The 14,694-nt window shown below is 48.1% G+C and overlaps 1 protein-coding gene across 12 annotated transcripts in view; it reads left to right on the top strand.

The window, feature by feature from the left end:
• The window catches only part of RAP1GAP2 (RAP1 GTPase activating protein 2), a 195,371-nt gene that overhangs the window by 53,694 nt on the left and 126,983 nt on the right, over window positions 1–14,694 (top strand). Inside the window, exon 1 of one of the 12 annotated variants that reach the window (XM_016138877.2) lies at window positions 12,750–12,909. The exons of the other annotated variants lie outside the window; for them this stretch is intronic. Within the exon in view, the coding sequence (XP_015994363.2) occupies window positions 12,803–12,909 (107 nt within the window). The 5' untranslated portion in view covers window positions 12,750–12,802. Of the gene's footprint in view, window positions 1–12,749; window positions 12,910–14,694 lie in introns of those variants that run through there. 12 annotated transcript variants of the gene reach the window in all.

Here is a 14,694-nt window from a genome sequence, read left to right as displayed (position 1 = left end):
TGGCTTTTCATCCTTTCACAGTTATTAAGTCATAGGTTCTGGCTTGAGAGTCTCTTGGGGAAGCTGTTTGAAGCCTAAATGCATTTCCTTTCCTGACTGATCTGAGAGACCAGTTCTCCTTGGGCTAGTCCAGGGGCATTGCCTGCCAATCTCAAACCCAAGGTCAAGTTCTAAAGACTGGGTTCCTCTGAGAGACCTGGGCAGTTGGGTGGGAAGAGGGTGACCTAAGAGATGGTTTCTGTCACCTACATTCACCTCTTTAGAAAGGACCTTAAGATAGCAAGTACCATCTCATCTAAACCTCTGCCTTTATTTTAGTTCTTAACCCCCCTTCTCTCTACTGCCCCATTCTCCTAAATGCTCATACTATATCTTCAGCTCTCATTTTACAGCTGAGACAACAGACTTGGAAAGGGATGTATAAGTAATGAGGGAACAGATCTGTTCGGAAGGCTGGTTCTAATGACTCTGATCCAGTGCTCTTTGCACGCCAGTCTGACGTGTCACAGAATGTATTCATGTGTGTACATGTGTGGTCGCTGGACACATGTACATATGTACGTGCAAATCTGAGGGCAGGTATAAGCTAGGGTGATGTGTTTTTTCCAATTTTTTGTTTGAAAAATTATCAACCTATGCAAAAATGAGAAAATACAATGAATGCCTGTATTAATTCACACTCACCACTTACTAACATTTGCCACAGTTGTTCTTTCTCTGTATAATGATAGTAAAATAGAGAAGGTAAGTTGCAGATATCATAATACTTCATACCTAAGTACTTCATCAGGTGTCTCCCTAAAATAATGACATTTGCTGACATAACCATAATGCTATTATCACCTATAAGAAAATTAATATTAATACTATTACTTAATATACATTCCATATTCGAGTGTTCCCCAAATTTAAATATAGATTATATATTAGATTATATTACTGACTTATTATTAATGGTCGCTCATTGCACTTGGTTGTCATATCTCTTTAGTATCTTTAAATATAGAAAAGCAGACCTAGCGAAGTTGTTTGGTAGAATGTACCACATTTTGGAACATTTGTCCGAATGTTCCTTTTTTTCCAAACTTTTCCTTGAATAGTCCTTTATTTTACTAAATAAAGATGAGAATGAGTGACCTACATGCTGACAGAGAAGGGGAAGGGAGAAATTCCTCTTACCTACAGAGTCAGATTTGTGCCACCCTGCCTTCCCCTGGAGTAGGGTTGAGAGGACTGTCCCCAAGCCTGTCACTCATGGAGTGGTTTGGTGCATCTGAGTCCGTTCGGTGTCGGGGAGGCAGCTCCAGAAGCTCCTCCTGGGAGGTCTTGTCCACAGCCTTCTTTGGGGGGATGCTCTGTTGGGCGAAGGAGTGATGGGGCCTTCTTACTCGCCTAAAGCTGCTATTTTGCTCCTTTATGTGTGTCCTTGCCGATCGGGTAGAGATCTGGTATGTTAATTAACTGGACTACTAGTGACAGAAATCTAACTCAAAAAGGCTTCAGAAAAAAGAAAGACATCAAAAGGAAAAACAAATCCAAGAAAACTCTTAGAATTAATGCATTTAAGAAAGGTGGCTTCAGGAATGGCTAGATCCAGGTAGGTCAGACAATATCATCAGGCAATCTGTTTCTATCTCTTGGCTCTGCTTTCCTCTACATTCACTTCAATCACAGGCAACTCTCCTCTCATAAGGCAGCTACTGACTTTGGAAACCCCAGGAGGTAGTAAGCCTCTTCTTTCTATGTTGCCAGCAAAAATTCAAGTGTTCATATTCTTTGGACCAACTAGGTGTGAATGCCCATCCCTGAGGCAATCACTGTGGACTGTTGAATAGAGTACATGTATTGGCCAGGCCTGGACCACACACCCACCCTAGATCTCAGGATGAGTAGGTTGAAAGAGGGACAGTCCCACCTGAACCACCAAACCCAACAGCAAGGGGAAATCAACGTCTGTCAACCAGAAGGAGGGGTTTGGATACTGAACAGGGAGGAGAGCAGATGCCACTTCATCTGGTGACAGGCATGGTGAGCCTCTGATTGGCTGAGTTATCTCCTCATCAGTTGGAGTCTCTAGTCCTCTTCATTGGATTTTGTAGGAGTTGGTGTGTATGGGGACCATTTGTATCTGGGTCCCAGCTCTGCTTTTTAGTAGCTGTGTGATCCTGGATGGAAGAGTGAACCTGTCTGGATCTCAGTTTATTCATCTTGCAAATGGGAATGATATTAATATTCCTTCCTTACAGAGCTCTGAGTTTTCAGTGGAGTGATAGGTGTGAGAGTGCTCGCGACTGTACCATGCTGTACCAAGTAGGTGGTGCTTATCACCCTCTAAGGTGATTCTTCCGCTCAGGGCAACCTGCCTTTGGAGTGGCTCCCTGGACAGGTGGGATGGTGACCTACACCAGGCCATGGACCTCTCCGGATCGGTGCAGTGACTCCTCCAGAGGTGACCATAGAATGGGGCAGAGCGCTGTCCCACAAGGGGACCATCTGAGCCTGTTGCTTCTTCTCTGAGCTTCAGAGGAGGAAAGGAAGAAGGTGGAAGTACATGGGCCGGCACAGTGATTCCCAAGTTGGAACTAGGAAGAGTGACCTTAGGTCGTACATTGCCTGACACTGGTCACCAGAGGGAAAGAAAACCATTTCATTTTAAATTCTCTTTCCATGCTCCTCACAGCCTCAAGGAGAAAATCTCAGGTGCTATGTCTAACACCTCTGTAACGCCGGCCCATAGTCCTTACTACCAGAGAGAGTGGGGCTCAGGCCCGGGGCCTTGAGCAGGCAACCTGTCTAGCCAGCTAGAATGTAGCAACATTGTTTAATTTTCATCCTGTTTACTTTTTGAAAAGTAGACAATCTTTTAGGACAATTTTAGATTTTCAGGAAAATTGAGAAGATAGTACAGAGAGTTCCCATATACCTGGGAACTCTGTTTCTGTTTTGTTAACATATTGGAGCTGTGTGGTACATTTGCTATAATTAATGACCCAATATTAATATATTATTATTGACTAAAGTTCATAGTTTTTTCCAATTTTCTTAGTTTTTCTCTACTGTTCATTCTTTGCTCTAGGATCCCTTTCAAGACCACCTTGTATTTAGTTTTCATGTCTCCTTAGGTTCCTCTTGGTTGTGGTCATTTCTCAGAGCTCAGTGACCTTGACAGTTTTGAGGATTACAGGTCAGAGAGATTATAGGATGTCCCTCAATTTGTCTGATGTTTCTCTCAGATAGACTGGGGTTATGGGGTTTTGGGAGGAAGACCACAGCAGTAAAGTACCATTTTCATCACATTGTAAGTACATGCTGTCGACATGACGTATCACTGTTGATGTTGGCCTTGATCCCCTGGCTAAGGCAGTATTTTTCAAGTTACTCTTTATTCCCCCAGTTCTCACCGTACTCTCTGGAAGGAAGTCACTATGTGCAGCCTACACTCAAGGCGTAGGGCATTAAATTTACTTTTATAATTGCCTTGTATTTGTGGGAAATGATTATATTCGTCTCTGGTATTAAATTAAGGTATTTTAAAAACATTTATGTACTATTTTATTTTACTTTTTATTTTTTTAAGGTAAGTATAATTAAGTAGGTAAATAAATTAAGTAAATTAAATAAAGTAGACATCTCAAAAATCAGAAAAGCCATCATCGAATGACAGATGTTAAAGAAACTCTGGAGGCAGGAAGATATTGAGAATATGGGCTAGGAAAATGCAGAGGCCTCAGGCTCCTGGCCTGTTCCCAAAGTCCCCTTAAGACAGAAAATAGGAAGCAGGTATATATTCACGAGCAGGGATAGATGTGGCCCCTGAGAAGTTCCAAACAGCCTGGAAGAGCTGCGGCCATCCAAGGATGGGCACAATGACTCCCTGAGCTCGACCTTTCCCCTGTCCCTCTCACCTGGTCCTCCTGACCCTGCCCGGAGTTGGGGGTGCCTGTAGCAGCGCTCTGTGCAGGCCGCCTCTGAAGGCGTCCAAGTCTCGAATCTCCCTACAGCTCGTGGTCAGAAAGGCCTTTCCATGAGTATTTACTCCACAGCCCGGGTGGTGTTAGTATCCTTGTCATGTTTATAGATGGGAGTAGAGACCTATCTAGGTCAGCCGGTGGTCAGGGCCAACACTGAACAAGCTCAGTGTGACTCTGGGGCCCATGCTGGGTAACAGGTAAGGGACTGGCCACCAACGCTTGGTTGCAAAATGAGTTATACTCATTAATTTTTCAAAAAATACCTTAAAAATCCCTTTAGGGTTGACAGGAAATATAATGTTTTTGGGGCTGCAGGGTTGTCTAACAGCCGAGGAGATTTGGGGTGCCCTGAAGGAGACCTTGGATTTGGAGATGCTGTTTTGAAGTTTCACAGCGCCGTGCCGGCCTGGCATGGGGCTACTAGGTTGGCATCTTTTAGCCACCCAGGCTGTTTTGGCACCTGTGAGAGGGTAGGAGTGGGTTTCCATCCCTGGGATGTGATGCCTTCTCCTCGGGCTAACTCAGTTCTGTTAAGAGCTTAGAAAAGATTTTTCTGGGGCCAAATAAGCTCAGACTCCAGGACATATGATCCTCCTGGCGGGGCAAGTACCCTTCTTCACTTCCTTCTTTCTCTCTCCTCTCTTCCTTCCTCACTTCCAACAATATTTATGGAGGGTTAGAGTATGTTAGATACCATCCTGGGGTAGGATGTGTGGGGGGTAGGGTCGGGGGAGTGACAGTGACATCTAAGACATACACAGTGTCTGCCCCATGGGGTTTACATTCCAGCGGGGCAAACCAACCAACCCCCCCCCCCCAAAAAAAAATCAAGCAAACAGATCAATTAAAAAAAAAAAAAGCTCCCCCTCCGCCATCCAAATGAGTAATTGTCACGAAGGAAGGGGCTAGGTGTAGAATACCCAAGGGGTATGCTCTAGGTGAGTGGTCAAGGAAGGCCTCTCTGGGCAGGGGACATTCTTTAGGGATAGGTCAAGAGCTGAGAAAGCAGCTTGGTTAATTTTGCCATGGATTGGTTGGTTATATTACACTGTCAATTACTTCCCTGCCTACACTTATTCCCAGCCTCCCCTGCCTTACCAGGCTAGTGGGTTGAGACCGTTTCTCTCCAGGTTCTCCATAGACAGGACCCTACCTTGCCCAGCATCATGAAGAAAGAGTTCTCATAGCAGACACAGAGCCACGTGAAAGTCACTGCTGGCCTTGCCTGGAGACAGTCTTACACCTTCTCTATGTGTCCTCTGCCATGACAAGTTTGATGGATGATGTTCACACAAAGCTGGCTGCTGAGCCCAGCTTCCCATAACCTTGAAACTGCTCTAATGTAGTAAGAAGAAGGAAATAATTTGCTCCATTGTGACCTGTGCCACTCAATCCTGGCCTGCTTTGTGACTATGATAGAGAGAGAGAGAGAGAGAGAGAGAGAGAGAGAGAGAGAGAGAGTGTGTGTGTGTGTGTGTGTGTGTTGGGGGCAGGGGTGGGGAAGTGGGCTGTGGCAGGAGAGAAAATGGATGGAAGCAGAGAGTTTGGAGCCTGGAGGTTAAAGGAAAATGGGTTTAGTTTCTGAAGCTGCTTTGGGACTTGGGGGAGGGGTGAGGTAGTGGGAACTAAATTAGGTTTTCCCTAAGGGTGGAGGGGCCTTGCTCACCAAAAGAGAGCTTAGATTACAAGAGTGATGCAGGCCAGACAGCTGGAAGAACTTTCCTGATTGAAAAGGTGGAAAGGCCCCAGAAAGCAGGCCTGGTGAACAGCTTGCAGACACATAGCTGCTCAGAGGGAGGCTCAGAGCTGGGGGGCCTGTGTCCACACGGAAGATAAACTGTTTGTCTTTAAGGCTAAAAGGACTTAATGTCAGAATGGGAAAGAGCCATTAACATGCCTATGAGTCCAGAATCTGTTGTGAAGGAGAGTCCTTGCTCCCCCAACACACACACACACACACACACACACACACACACACACACACACACACACACTGCCTGGAATACAAATGCACTGCACTGGCCACCTAAATCCTAGATGGCACTGTGGGTGTCTGTGTGTCTGAGTGTCAGTAAACACTGGCCTCCTCATACACAGCGGCACCTCAGTCTTTCTCAAAACTCTTGCATGCCCCAAACATATACAAGTCAGAAGGATAAATGCCAAAGAGAGGTTCCAAAGTTAGGGTCAGAAAGCCACTTAGATGCTCCCTTTGATTTTTGTCGAACTCAGTTATTTGGTTTCCCAGTGAGGGGTTACTGTGAGCAAAGACTCGAAACAGCACTGTGAGAAAAGGCCCCTTAAAGAGTACCTGCCAGGTGCTTTCACATGCATTCTCTGTTAATTAATAATATCTACCTTTTTAATAATATCTACCTTTACATAGTTAATATGGAGTCTTTATAAATTTGTGAATAGAAGAAAAATACAAAGAGCAATAAAAATCATAATTTTGGAGAGACTTGCTATTAACTTTTTTTTTATGCTGAACAATTTCTTTTATTTTTTATTATGGAAAATGTCCAGCATATACAAAGTAAATAGAATATTATACATGTAAAATTATCAACATTCTGTAATTATTTCATCTATACCTCTACCGACTCCACACCCTACTCTATTATTATTACTACTACTATTATTTATTTTTTTGGTAGTTCTGGCTTAGAGTGTTTTTTTTTTTATGGTAACATTGGTTAACAAAATCCAATAAGTTTCAGCTGTACACTTTAACAAGGCATATATATATATATATATATATATATATTTATACTGTGTGTTCACCTCCCATAGTTAGATTTCTTTCTGTCACCACATATTTGACCACCTTTACCCCATCTACCTCTTCCCTCCTCCCTTCTCTCTGGAATTATTATTACTATTATTAATTTCAGTTCCTTTTTGATGTAAAATCCACATATGTTGAAATGCCCAAATCTTAATTATACATTTTGGATAAATGTATCCCACCACCCTATCCTGATATACAGTATCTGTCCAAAAAACCTCGACCCCCAGAGGCAACCACTGCTCTCACTTTTTGTACCTTAGATCGTCTATTTTAAAACTTTGTATAAATGGACTCATACAGTAAGTATATTTTGCATCTAGTTTCTTTCACTCAACATAGTGTTTTTGAAATTTGGCCATGGTGTTGCTCATCAGTGTTTTGTTCCTTTTGTTGCAGAGTGGCATTTCACGATGTGGATATACCAGTTTGTTGATGGGCTGTCTATTTTGAATAAATCTATGAATATTTTTATACAAGTCTTTGGGCGGATCGTGCATGTCCATTTAATCCTTGTAAGAACCCTAGGAGGATGATACTGTTGTTATCCCCACTTCACAGATGACAAAACTGAGGCTCAGAGAAGTTGAATTTCTAGCCAGCGCCAAGGCCACACAGTCAGTAAAAACTGAAGATGGGATTCTAGCCCAGGTTTGTCTGATTGTAGGGTCTTTTAGTTTTTATTCTCACCACAGCTGATTAGATCATTAAGTACAGGGACAAATGGGTCCTCACCTTAATGGTGTGTTAGTTCATAACTGAGTTTTGGCTCAGTACAGTAGTTGGTATTAATAATAGCTCTGAGTCATCAAGAAAAGGTTACATTAAACCTGTCTTTAAAAAGGACAAAAATATGGAAGGCATTTTAGAGAACTTTTTAGTCAAGGTTATTATAATAAAAGCAAGCAAGCAAACAAAAGTTTTGCTACTCTAAGCTCTGTTGTCTGGAAATCTCACTTAGGTGTAATATATCATCTCCCGAGGAAGCTAGGCACAGAAGGCATTACTTGGTATACAGAATAGTATATAAATAAAACATGTATAAGAAACCACTCTGTTTTTTGTAGAGCCAAATAGCTTTTTGGAAAGTCTGCTGGTTCTTGCTTTGAAAGATGTTGCTAAGCAATGTTGCTAATATTATGGAAAGACAGCTTCCCTCCCCATTTTTCCACTTAGCCCCAGAAACCCTAGAGCTAGAAGTGGTCTCAGTAGCAGCAGCAGCTGGGGAGGTCTGGTGATTAGTGAGGTGGGGGCCAGGGGACGCTGGAAGTTAGAGTACTGTGCTGCAGACCATGGCCTCATGGTTCCTGATTCTCTGGGCAGCCTCCATGCAAAATTCATTTCTTCACATTCATCAGAAATTACATACTCAGAAGAATCCTTTTGAATATTTCTACTGTGGGGAAAATTATAGTTGTGCTGTTTAGATTCATGGATTCAAAATTCCATAAATGAACCAAAAAAGAAATGTTTTAAATGCCTTCGGTAACCCAAGAAATAGATGAAGAACTCCTTTCTTCCTCCTCCTGCCTCTTGTTTGTAACTCCTGATTGACATCATGCATTGCAGGCTCAGGATACCAAAGATGTGTAGTCCACAGCTGGATGCCTGCCATTGAGTGGGATCTGTGGGTTTCCTTGGGGCACGGCTTCCTTTTCCCGGCTCGGAAATGCCATTTAGGTCGCCAAGCTCTATTTCCAAAATCTGAGCCAGTTTCTCGCCAGAACTTCAGTATGATGTGTGTGGCTCCAGGAAAGTACAGCTGAGCTGGGGTTCCCAAGTTTGTACTTTAGGCCTGCCAGCCAGGCCTGGGCATAGCCTGTTGCTGTCACTGAAGGACCCTGTTGTGGTGGGATGGATCCCTTTGGGTGTGGTCGTGGGCTCTGAAGGGAGTTTGGAGCTGGGAGGAGAGTCAAGGTGTTGGCAAAGAGTTTTCCTGTCTCTCTCTTCAAAACAGAAACTGCTTCCCTACCTCAAATGACCTTCTCAATCGGTCCCTTACCCACCCCCTTCCTCTCTTCCTCCCTCCCTTTTTCCCTCCCTGCCTTCCCTCTCTCTCCCTTTCCCGTCTCCTGTTCCTCATAGGGTGGTATCCCAGAGACGCAGCTCTAATGTGTCCCAGCAGGGGGCGCTGATGTACCAGCCAAGAATGAATGTCAGGCTTTTTTTTATAAGCACAGGTGTGAGTGCTCTGCAAAAAGGAGAGGTGAGGGGGGTTTCTGCGTGATTTCTCCCAGCTGGTGTGTGTACCTCCAAAGGCATAAGAGAGCAGGGGTGCTTGCCAGTTCTGAGTGGGTCTAAAGTTGTCTGTTTATAACTCTCGAATTGCTCCAAGGGTTGTGTGATTCACGGGATGGAAGGGGGCGCTGTCCCTGCAGAACAGGAGGGGCAGGCCATCTGAAGATGTCTGGTTTCCCTAAAAGGCCCCCACTCTGTGGCTCCAAAGCCCCTCTGGCCCCACACCTACTTCCAATCCTAGCCAAGAACAGTCTCAATAATTTTGCAGAGCAGTGGAGGCCCTGGGAGCCTGGGGAGAGGGTGGGACGAGGGAGCGGGAGCGCTGGCTCCAGGCTCTCTCTGAGACCTAGGCTCTGGCAGCGAGGCTGATTCCCGGTTTCACATGGATGTGTCTCCTGGACCAGGTTCCCAGGAGCAGAAGGCTCTTTTCTTCAGGACCAAGCATGCATGTCTGTCTCACTCCACTGGCCCCTTAGGATTGGGCTGAGCAGCTGTCTGCCCTGCGTTCATGATTAACTTTCTTGTCCCTCTCTGCCTCAACTCCCACCCAGGCCCCCTGAGCCTTTGAGTTTTCTCAGATTAGGGCAGAGACCCAGGCTGGCAGCTGCCTGACACTTTGTTCTCAGGGGCTGTGGGCTTGGGGGAGGGGCCTTTGAGGTCCTGTGATCTGGGACACTGCGGGGGATAAGCTGCTGGGTAGACTGGGATTTGGGAGATGACCCCTTCTCTGCTGCAGTCCTCACCGACCTTGATCCCTGTGGTCTGGATGTGTCCAGCCTTCTCGGTCTATCCCAAAGTGCCACATGGATGTGTCCTTAGAAGAGCTTCATGTTACTAATATGAAAATTGTTCGCTTTTGGTCCTCTTTCAAATTTTGTGATTTCCTCAAGGATAGTGTCTTCCTTTGGTGCAAGTATGTAGCTAACACCTAAAATGTGTCTCTTTTTCTCTTTCAACGAAGGTGCTTCAGGCTCAGAGTCTTCATCGGACAACAGTATTGGGCTAAAATTTAATAAATTTGTATTTCTTTTCATGGTATGAATGAAAATAATGGATTTTCACTTAGAGTGGATAACAATATTTTCTTTTAAAATTAAAGATGTGAGTTAATTTAATTAAAGCAAAATATCAAGTAAATAGTAGTATGGTGTTAAGATAAAAACTTGTGAGGGTGGTACTTGAATGGCATAATTTTGGGGAACAGTAGCTGGGTCACATTGAATAAGCTAGGCTAGAATAGGATGGTTTTGTGTGTGTTAGGCCCTGTTCATTCTGGGCAAGGATGGTCTTCCGTCTCTCATCCTAGTCTCTTGCTCAAAGCTGGACGCATCCTATTTGTTCAATAGATGTTGGTGGAATGGGCAGGTCTAGCACAGATAACCATTACATTCTCTACTGTGCATGGGTTCCTTTATGCTGTGGTGTTTCCTGTATGAGGTGTGGGCAGGAAATACCACAGCATAAAGGAACCCAGGAAACTTATGCCTCTTAGGACCCTAGGAATCAGACCAGGTATGGCCCTTTGGGGACCACTTTGTGTTTTCAGCCACATTAGGGCTGAAAACAATTATGGTTGTAGGGGTGCATAGAGGGACTGGAACCCCAGAAAAACAATGAATATAGTTACCTGCTTGGTGGAAAGATTTTTCATGGTCATCCTAAGGCCCTGTTGCCCACTGATGCACCCTGACCTAAAATATCTCTCAGGCAGTAAGGAATGAGTGGAGGCACCCCCATTCATCCACCTTGGAGAGTCAGGCCTTGTACAGAGACCAGCAGCCTACTCTTGTGTGTGGATAAAATATACTCCTTGCTGGACTAGACCTATGGCCGGTGTGTCCCTAGCACCTTCCCTGCAGCCTGGTCAAAATAGTCTGTCACCAACCTGTCAGTTCTGTGTACTCTTGGAGGCAGGAGAAGCCCTGGGCTGTGTGCGCTGGGCTCTGCCCTCTGCCTTACCGAGGACACTTATTTCCCCATTCTTTTTCCACACTGATTCTCAAGTCACTACTGGTGTGGTCCTTGCAGCTGGCCCAGCTTCAGTCCCAGGGGTGGGGCCTGGGTCACTCACTCTCTGGCTATAAATAGATGTCTATGGCATACTTGTGATCCCCACCATTCAGGCAGACAGGGTGGGGGGGGGGAGGGCTGAAGCCATTGCTAATGGATGCTTCATAAATAAACCAGGCACATTTTGGCACCACTGTGGTGCTCCCTCTCCTTCACCCCAACTCCAATGCCAGCAAGAAGCTGTGCCCGCAGGAGGGGCAGGGTTGAGGCTTCAGGCCCTTGAATTTATCTGCAGCCCCTGTCATCGCTCCAGCAAGGTCCCCTTCCTTGTCTGGATTTTCTGTGCTTGCTTGAACACCAGACTGTATAAAAACCAAGGCAAATTGCCTCAGGGACCTCTTTGGCCCCAACAGGGCTGTTTCCAAAGATGGACTAATTGGCTTGTTTTAATTCCCTCCAGCCCTCTGCCGATTTCCTCCCCTAGGGGGCTGGAAGGCGAAGCAAAGCTAGTAGTTGTGCAGGGGTGGTGATGAGAGGGGCTAGACTTCCTGGTAGCAAGTGGAAGTGAGTGGGGCTTAGGAGCACCCTGCTCTCACAGCAGAGACCATGTCACGGCCCTTTTCCCACAGGAGTCGGCTTGAGAATGAAGCTTGCATGCGGGGCGCAGGAGGAGAAGAACCAGTGTGTGCTCTAGTCAGGGCTAGAGCTCGGGTGCTGGTTAGGTGGGGTGTCCTCCTGTCCTACCCCCTGCGTCTCCCGGGTAACCTGAGACAAGAGACTGAGGTGCAGTTGCCGTGAAAATGATCATTGACCCTATGTGGTGTTAAACTTCCAGGGCGGGGAAAGCAAATGTTAACCGGGGAACTGCCCCCAGTCCCCGTAGGCTCCCATGCTGGAGAGGCTCCCCCACCCCGCTCCACTGTCCTTTCTCGGACTTGGGAAGAGGGGAGAGGTAGCGTCCGGCTGAGTCAAAACGCTAGGGAGTCGCGGGCGGGAGAGGGCGGGCGCTTGGCGCCTCTCACAGCCCCGCAGCCTGGGTCGGGGGTGGGGAGGTCCGCGGCGGTGCCCGCGCGCGAAGGCAGTTTCGCTTGGGCTGAGGACGCGCGTCTCCTCTCGGTGCATGTTTTTTCTCCCTGTTTTAAAGACAGTGACAGCATCGGAGAAGTATCCTGGCGGGCCGGGCTGGGAAAGCGCGTCAGCCGCCTTTGCCCAGGGAGGAAGCCTGGGCCCGGCCAGCGGGGGCGGGGGACGGGGGACGGGTAGCGCAGAGGAGGGGACGGCGAGGGAGAGGCGAGAGAAGGGCGGGAGCCCGGGCGCGGAGCGGAGGGCGAACGCGGGCGCCGAGCCTCGGGCAGCGCCGAGCGCGAGCGGGCCGCTTCCTCCCGCTGGCGGCGGGGCGGCCAGTCCGCCCGCAGCCCGGGCGCCCGGGGCTGGGCAGGGGAGGCAGGGCCAGGGCGGGGTCCCGGCGCGGGCGGCGCGTCTGAACCGGAGCCCTCGAGCCGTGCGTCCCGGCCGCGCCCCGAGCGAGCCTTGGAAATGCCCGCGCTTAGGGAGCGGGCGCCGGCCGTCCCGCGGGCCCTGAGGAGACGCTGAAGGTCGCCGGGAAGTGAGCGCCCAGTCACCTGACCCCCGGGGCGCACCTAGGCGGGGCGGGGCCCATGCGTGGCGGGCGGCCGGGGGCCGGGGCGCGGGCGCAAGGGCCGGGAGCAGGCAGCGCGGAGCGCGCGGAGCCGGGCCGGCGGGGGCGCGCGGCGGGAGGGCGAGGGCGCGGCCGGACACCCGCGGCGGCCTCGCCATGTCCCAGCCCGCGGGGAGGATGCATTGCCGAAAGGCGGGGATCCGCGCCGCCGTGGTGCTCATCGGACTCCTGCACAAATCCCGAAAACAGAATAAAGAGAAAAGGTAAAGCCTGGCAGCGCCACCCCCCTCCCCTCCGCTGTTGTGCTAAAATCCCGTTTTCTTTGGGGTCGACTTTTCCAAAAGGGCGTTTGGCTCCGAGTTGGAGGGGCAAAAGCCTCCACTCCAGGCGCTGTCAGGGGAGCGAGTTCGGAGCTTGGCTCCAGACACAGAACTAGACGAGAAAGCCCAGAAAGGGCATTGGCTGGGTCGGAGGGCGTCTGGGAGGTCCCTTCGGGCTTCATCCCCAACAGATCGGCACCAAGTCTTAAGCCCCCTACTCCCGCATTTGCCAGTCGCGGCTCCCTTTCCGAAACCTGCAGCGCGGGTAGCATTGATCCAATCCGGGCGACAGTCCCTGGCACACCCGGAGTGGCTCAATGCTCTGGGGATGCCAATTGCTTCTCTGCAACTTGGCTGAGCCCACGAGGTGCCCGCCAGGCCGGGATCTGCTTGCTTTGCATGTGGTTCCGGCAGGCAAGGAGCAAATCTGGAGGTTGCTTCAACACCCCCACCCCCCGCCCCTTCCGCCCTCTTCAGTGTCTCTCTGCCTTCGGGTTTTTCTGTCTTTAACTCTTCACCTTTCTTGGTGTTGCTCTCCTAATTGCTCCTGGGTATTGAAAATCGTTCTCTAGGGCTATTTCAGGACGATTTATATGGGATGAGAGGGGTGAGGTTTTGGGTGGGCAAAGGAGCTTCTGGGGCAGCAGCTTCTTGGGCTCCAGCTCCCAGCTGCAGGCTTAATGTCCACAAGACCACATTGGCTAACACCAAGCTTCCCAGCAACTGGGGGTCACGGGAGCTGGCTGTCCACAGAGCTGTTGTGAGTAGTTGAGGTAACCTTCGTTGATCCATCCTGTTGGATGCTAAGCTCCAGAGTTTTGGGGTGGTTGGTTCCGTGCTCTGTATTAAACAATGGCTAAGACAAGGCCAGCGGAGTGGGAGACTCCCGGGTGGTTACTGGTGGCCCCTGGGCTTGCTCAGAAGCTAGGTGTGTCTTGAGGAGGTGGCAGGCAACGAACTGAAGCCCTTTGAGAAGCCGGCATGGGTTGCCTCCCTGCTGCGGTTGTCTCCCATCCCTCCTCTCCCACTTCCTATAATGCAGTTGAATTTGAATTTTCCTACAGCATAAGATGAATCTCCAGTAAAATGACTTGAGGTGGTTAAGCAAGAAATAACATTGAGTCACCCAGTGAGAAAGTTCTTCCCTTTTCTGTTCTCTATTAATCCTTGTGATTTCTTCAAGAGGAAAGTTTCTGGTTGCTGCTAGTCTGGCTTTAACACCTTTTAAACACTTGCTAATCTCCTTTTTATAACAGAGCAGACCTCTAGCTCAGGGCCTTTAAATGGGGAACAGGTGCCCGCCTACAATTTAGGTTGTTTTTGTACTATTTATTTTTAGGATTCTCTCCTAGTTATAGCCAGTGGTACTGATTTTCCCCTTTGTGGTGGTGATATAAAGCATCACTCTGAATTGAATGTATAAGTCACAAGAATGAGTCTCTTTAATAGAAATAGTAGTTATAGTACAAATGGTATAGAAAATGGTGGAAACCCTGCAGGTGGGTTAGGAATGGCTGTTGTTGGGGACACAGTTGTCTAACGGAAAAAGATGCCAGCAGGACTCTGGAGCCCAGTGCTCCAGATCTAGGCCCCATTCTCACCTATACTTTGATTCTTTTCCATTCCCTGCCCATCAGCATTTTATCTGTAGAGGTGGGATGCATAAGCCAACTCTCTAAAGTCAGGAGGAGGATATGGGGTGGCTGAACTGAGACTACCTGGGCCTGT

Source organism: Rousettus aegyptiacus, unplaced genomic scaffold, assembly GCF_014176215.1.
Source record: "Rousettus aegyptiacus isolate mRouAeg1 unplaced genomic scaffold, mRouAeg1.p scaffold_m13_p_6, whole genome shotgun sequence".
In the NCBI taxonomy this organism is placed as follows: Eukaryota; Metazoa; Chordata; class Mammalia; order Chiroptera; family Pteropodidae; genus Rousettus; species Rousettus aegyptiacus.
This window is presented reverse-complemented; position numbering and strand designations above follow the sequence as displayed.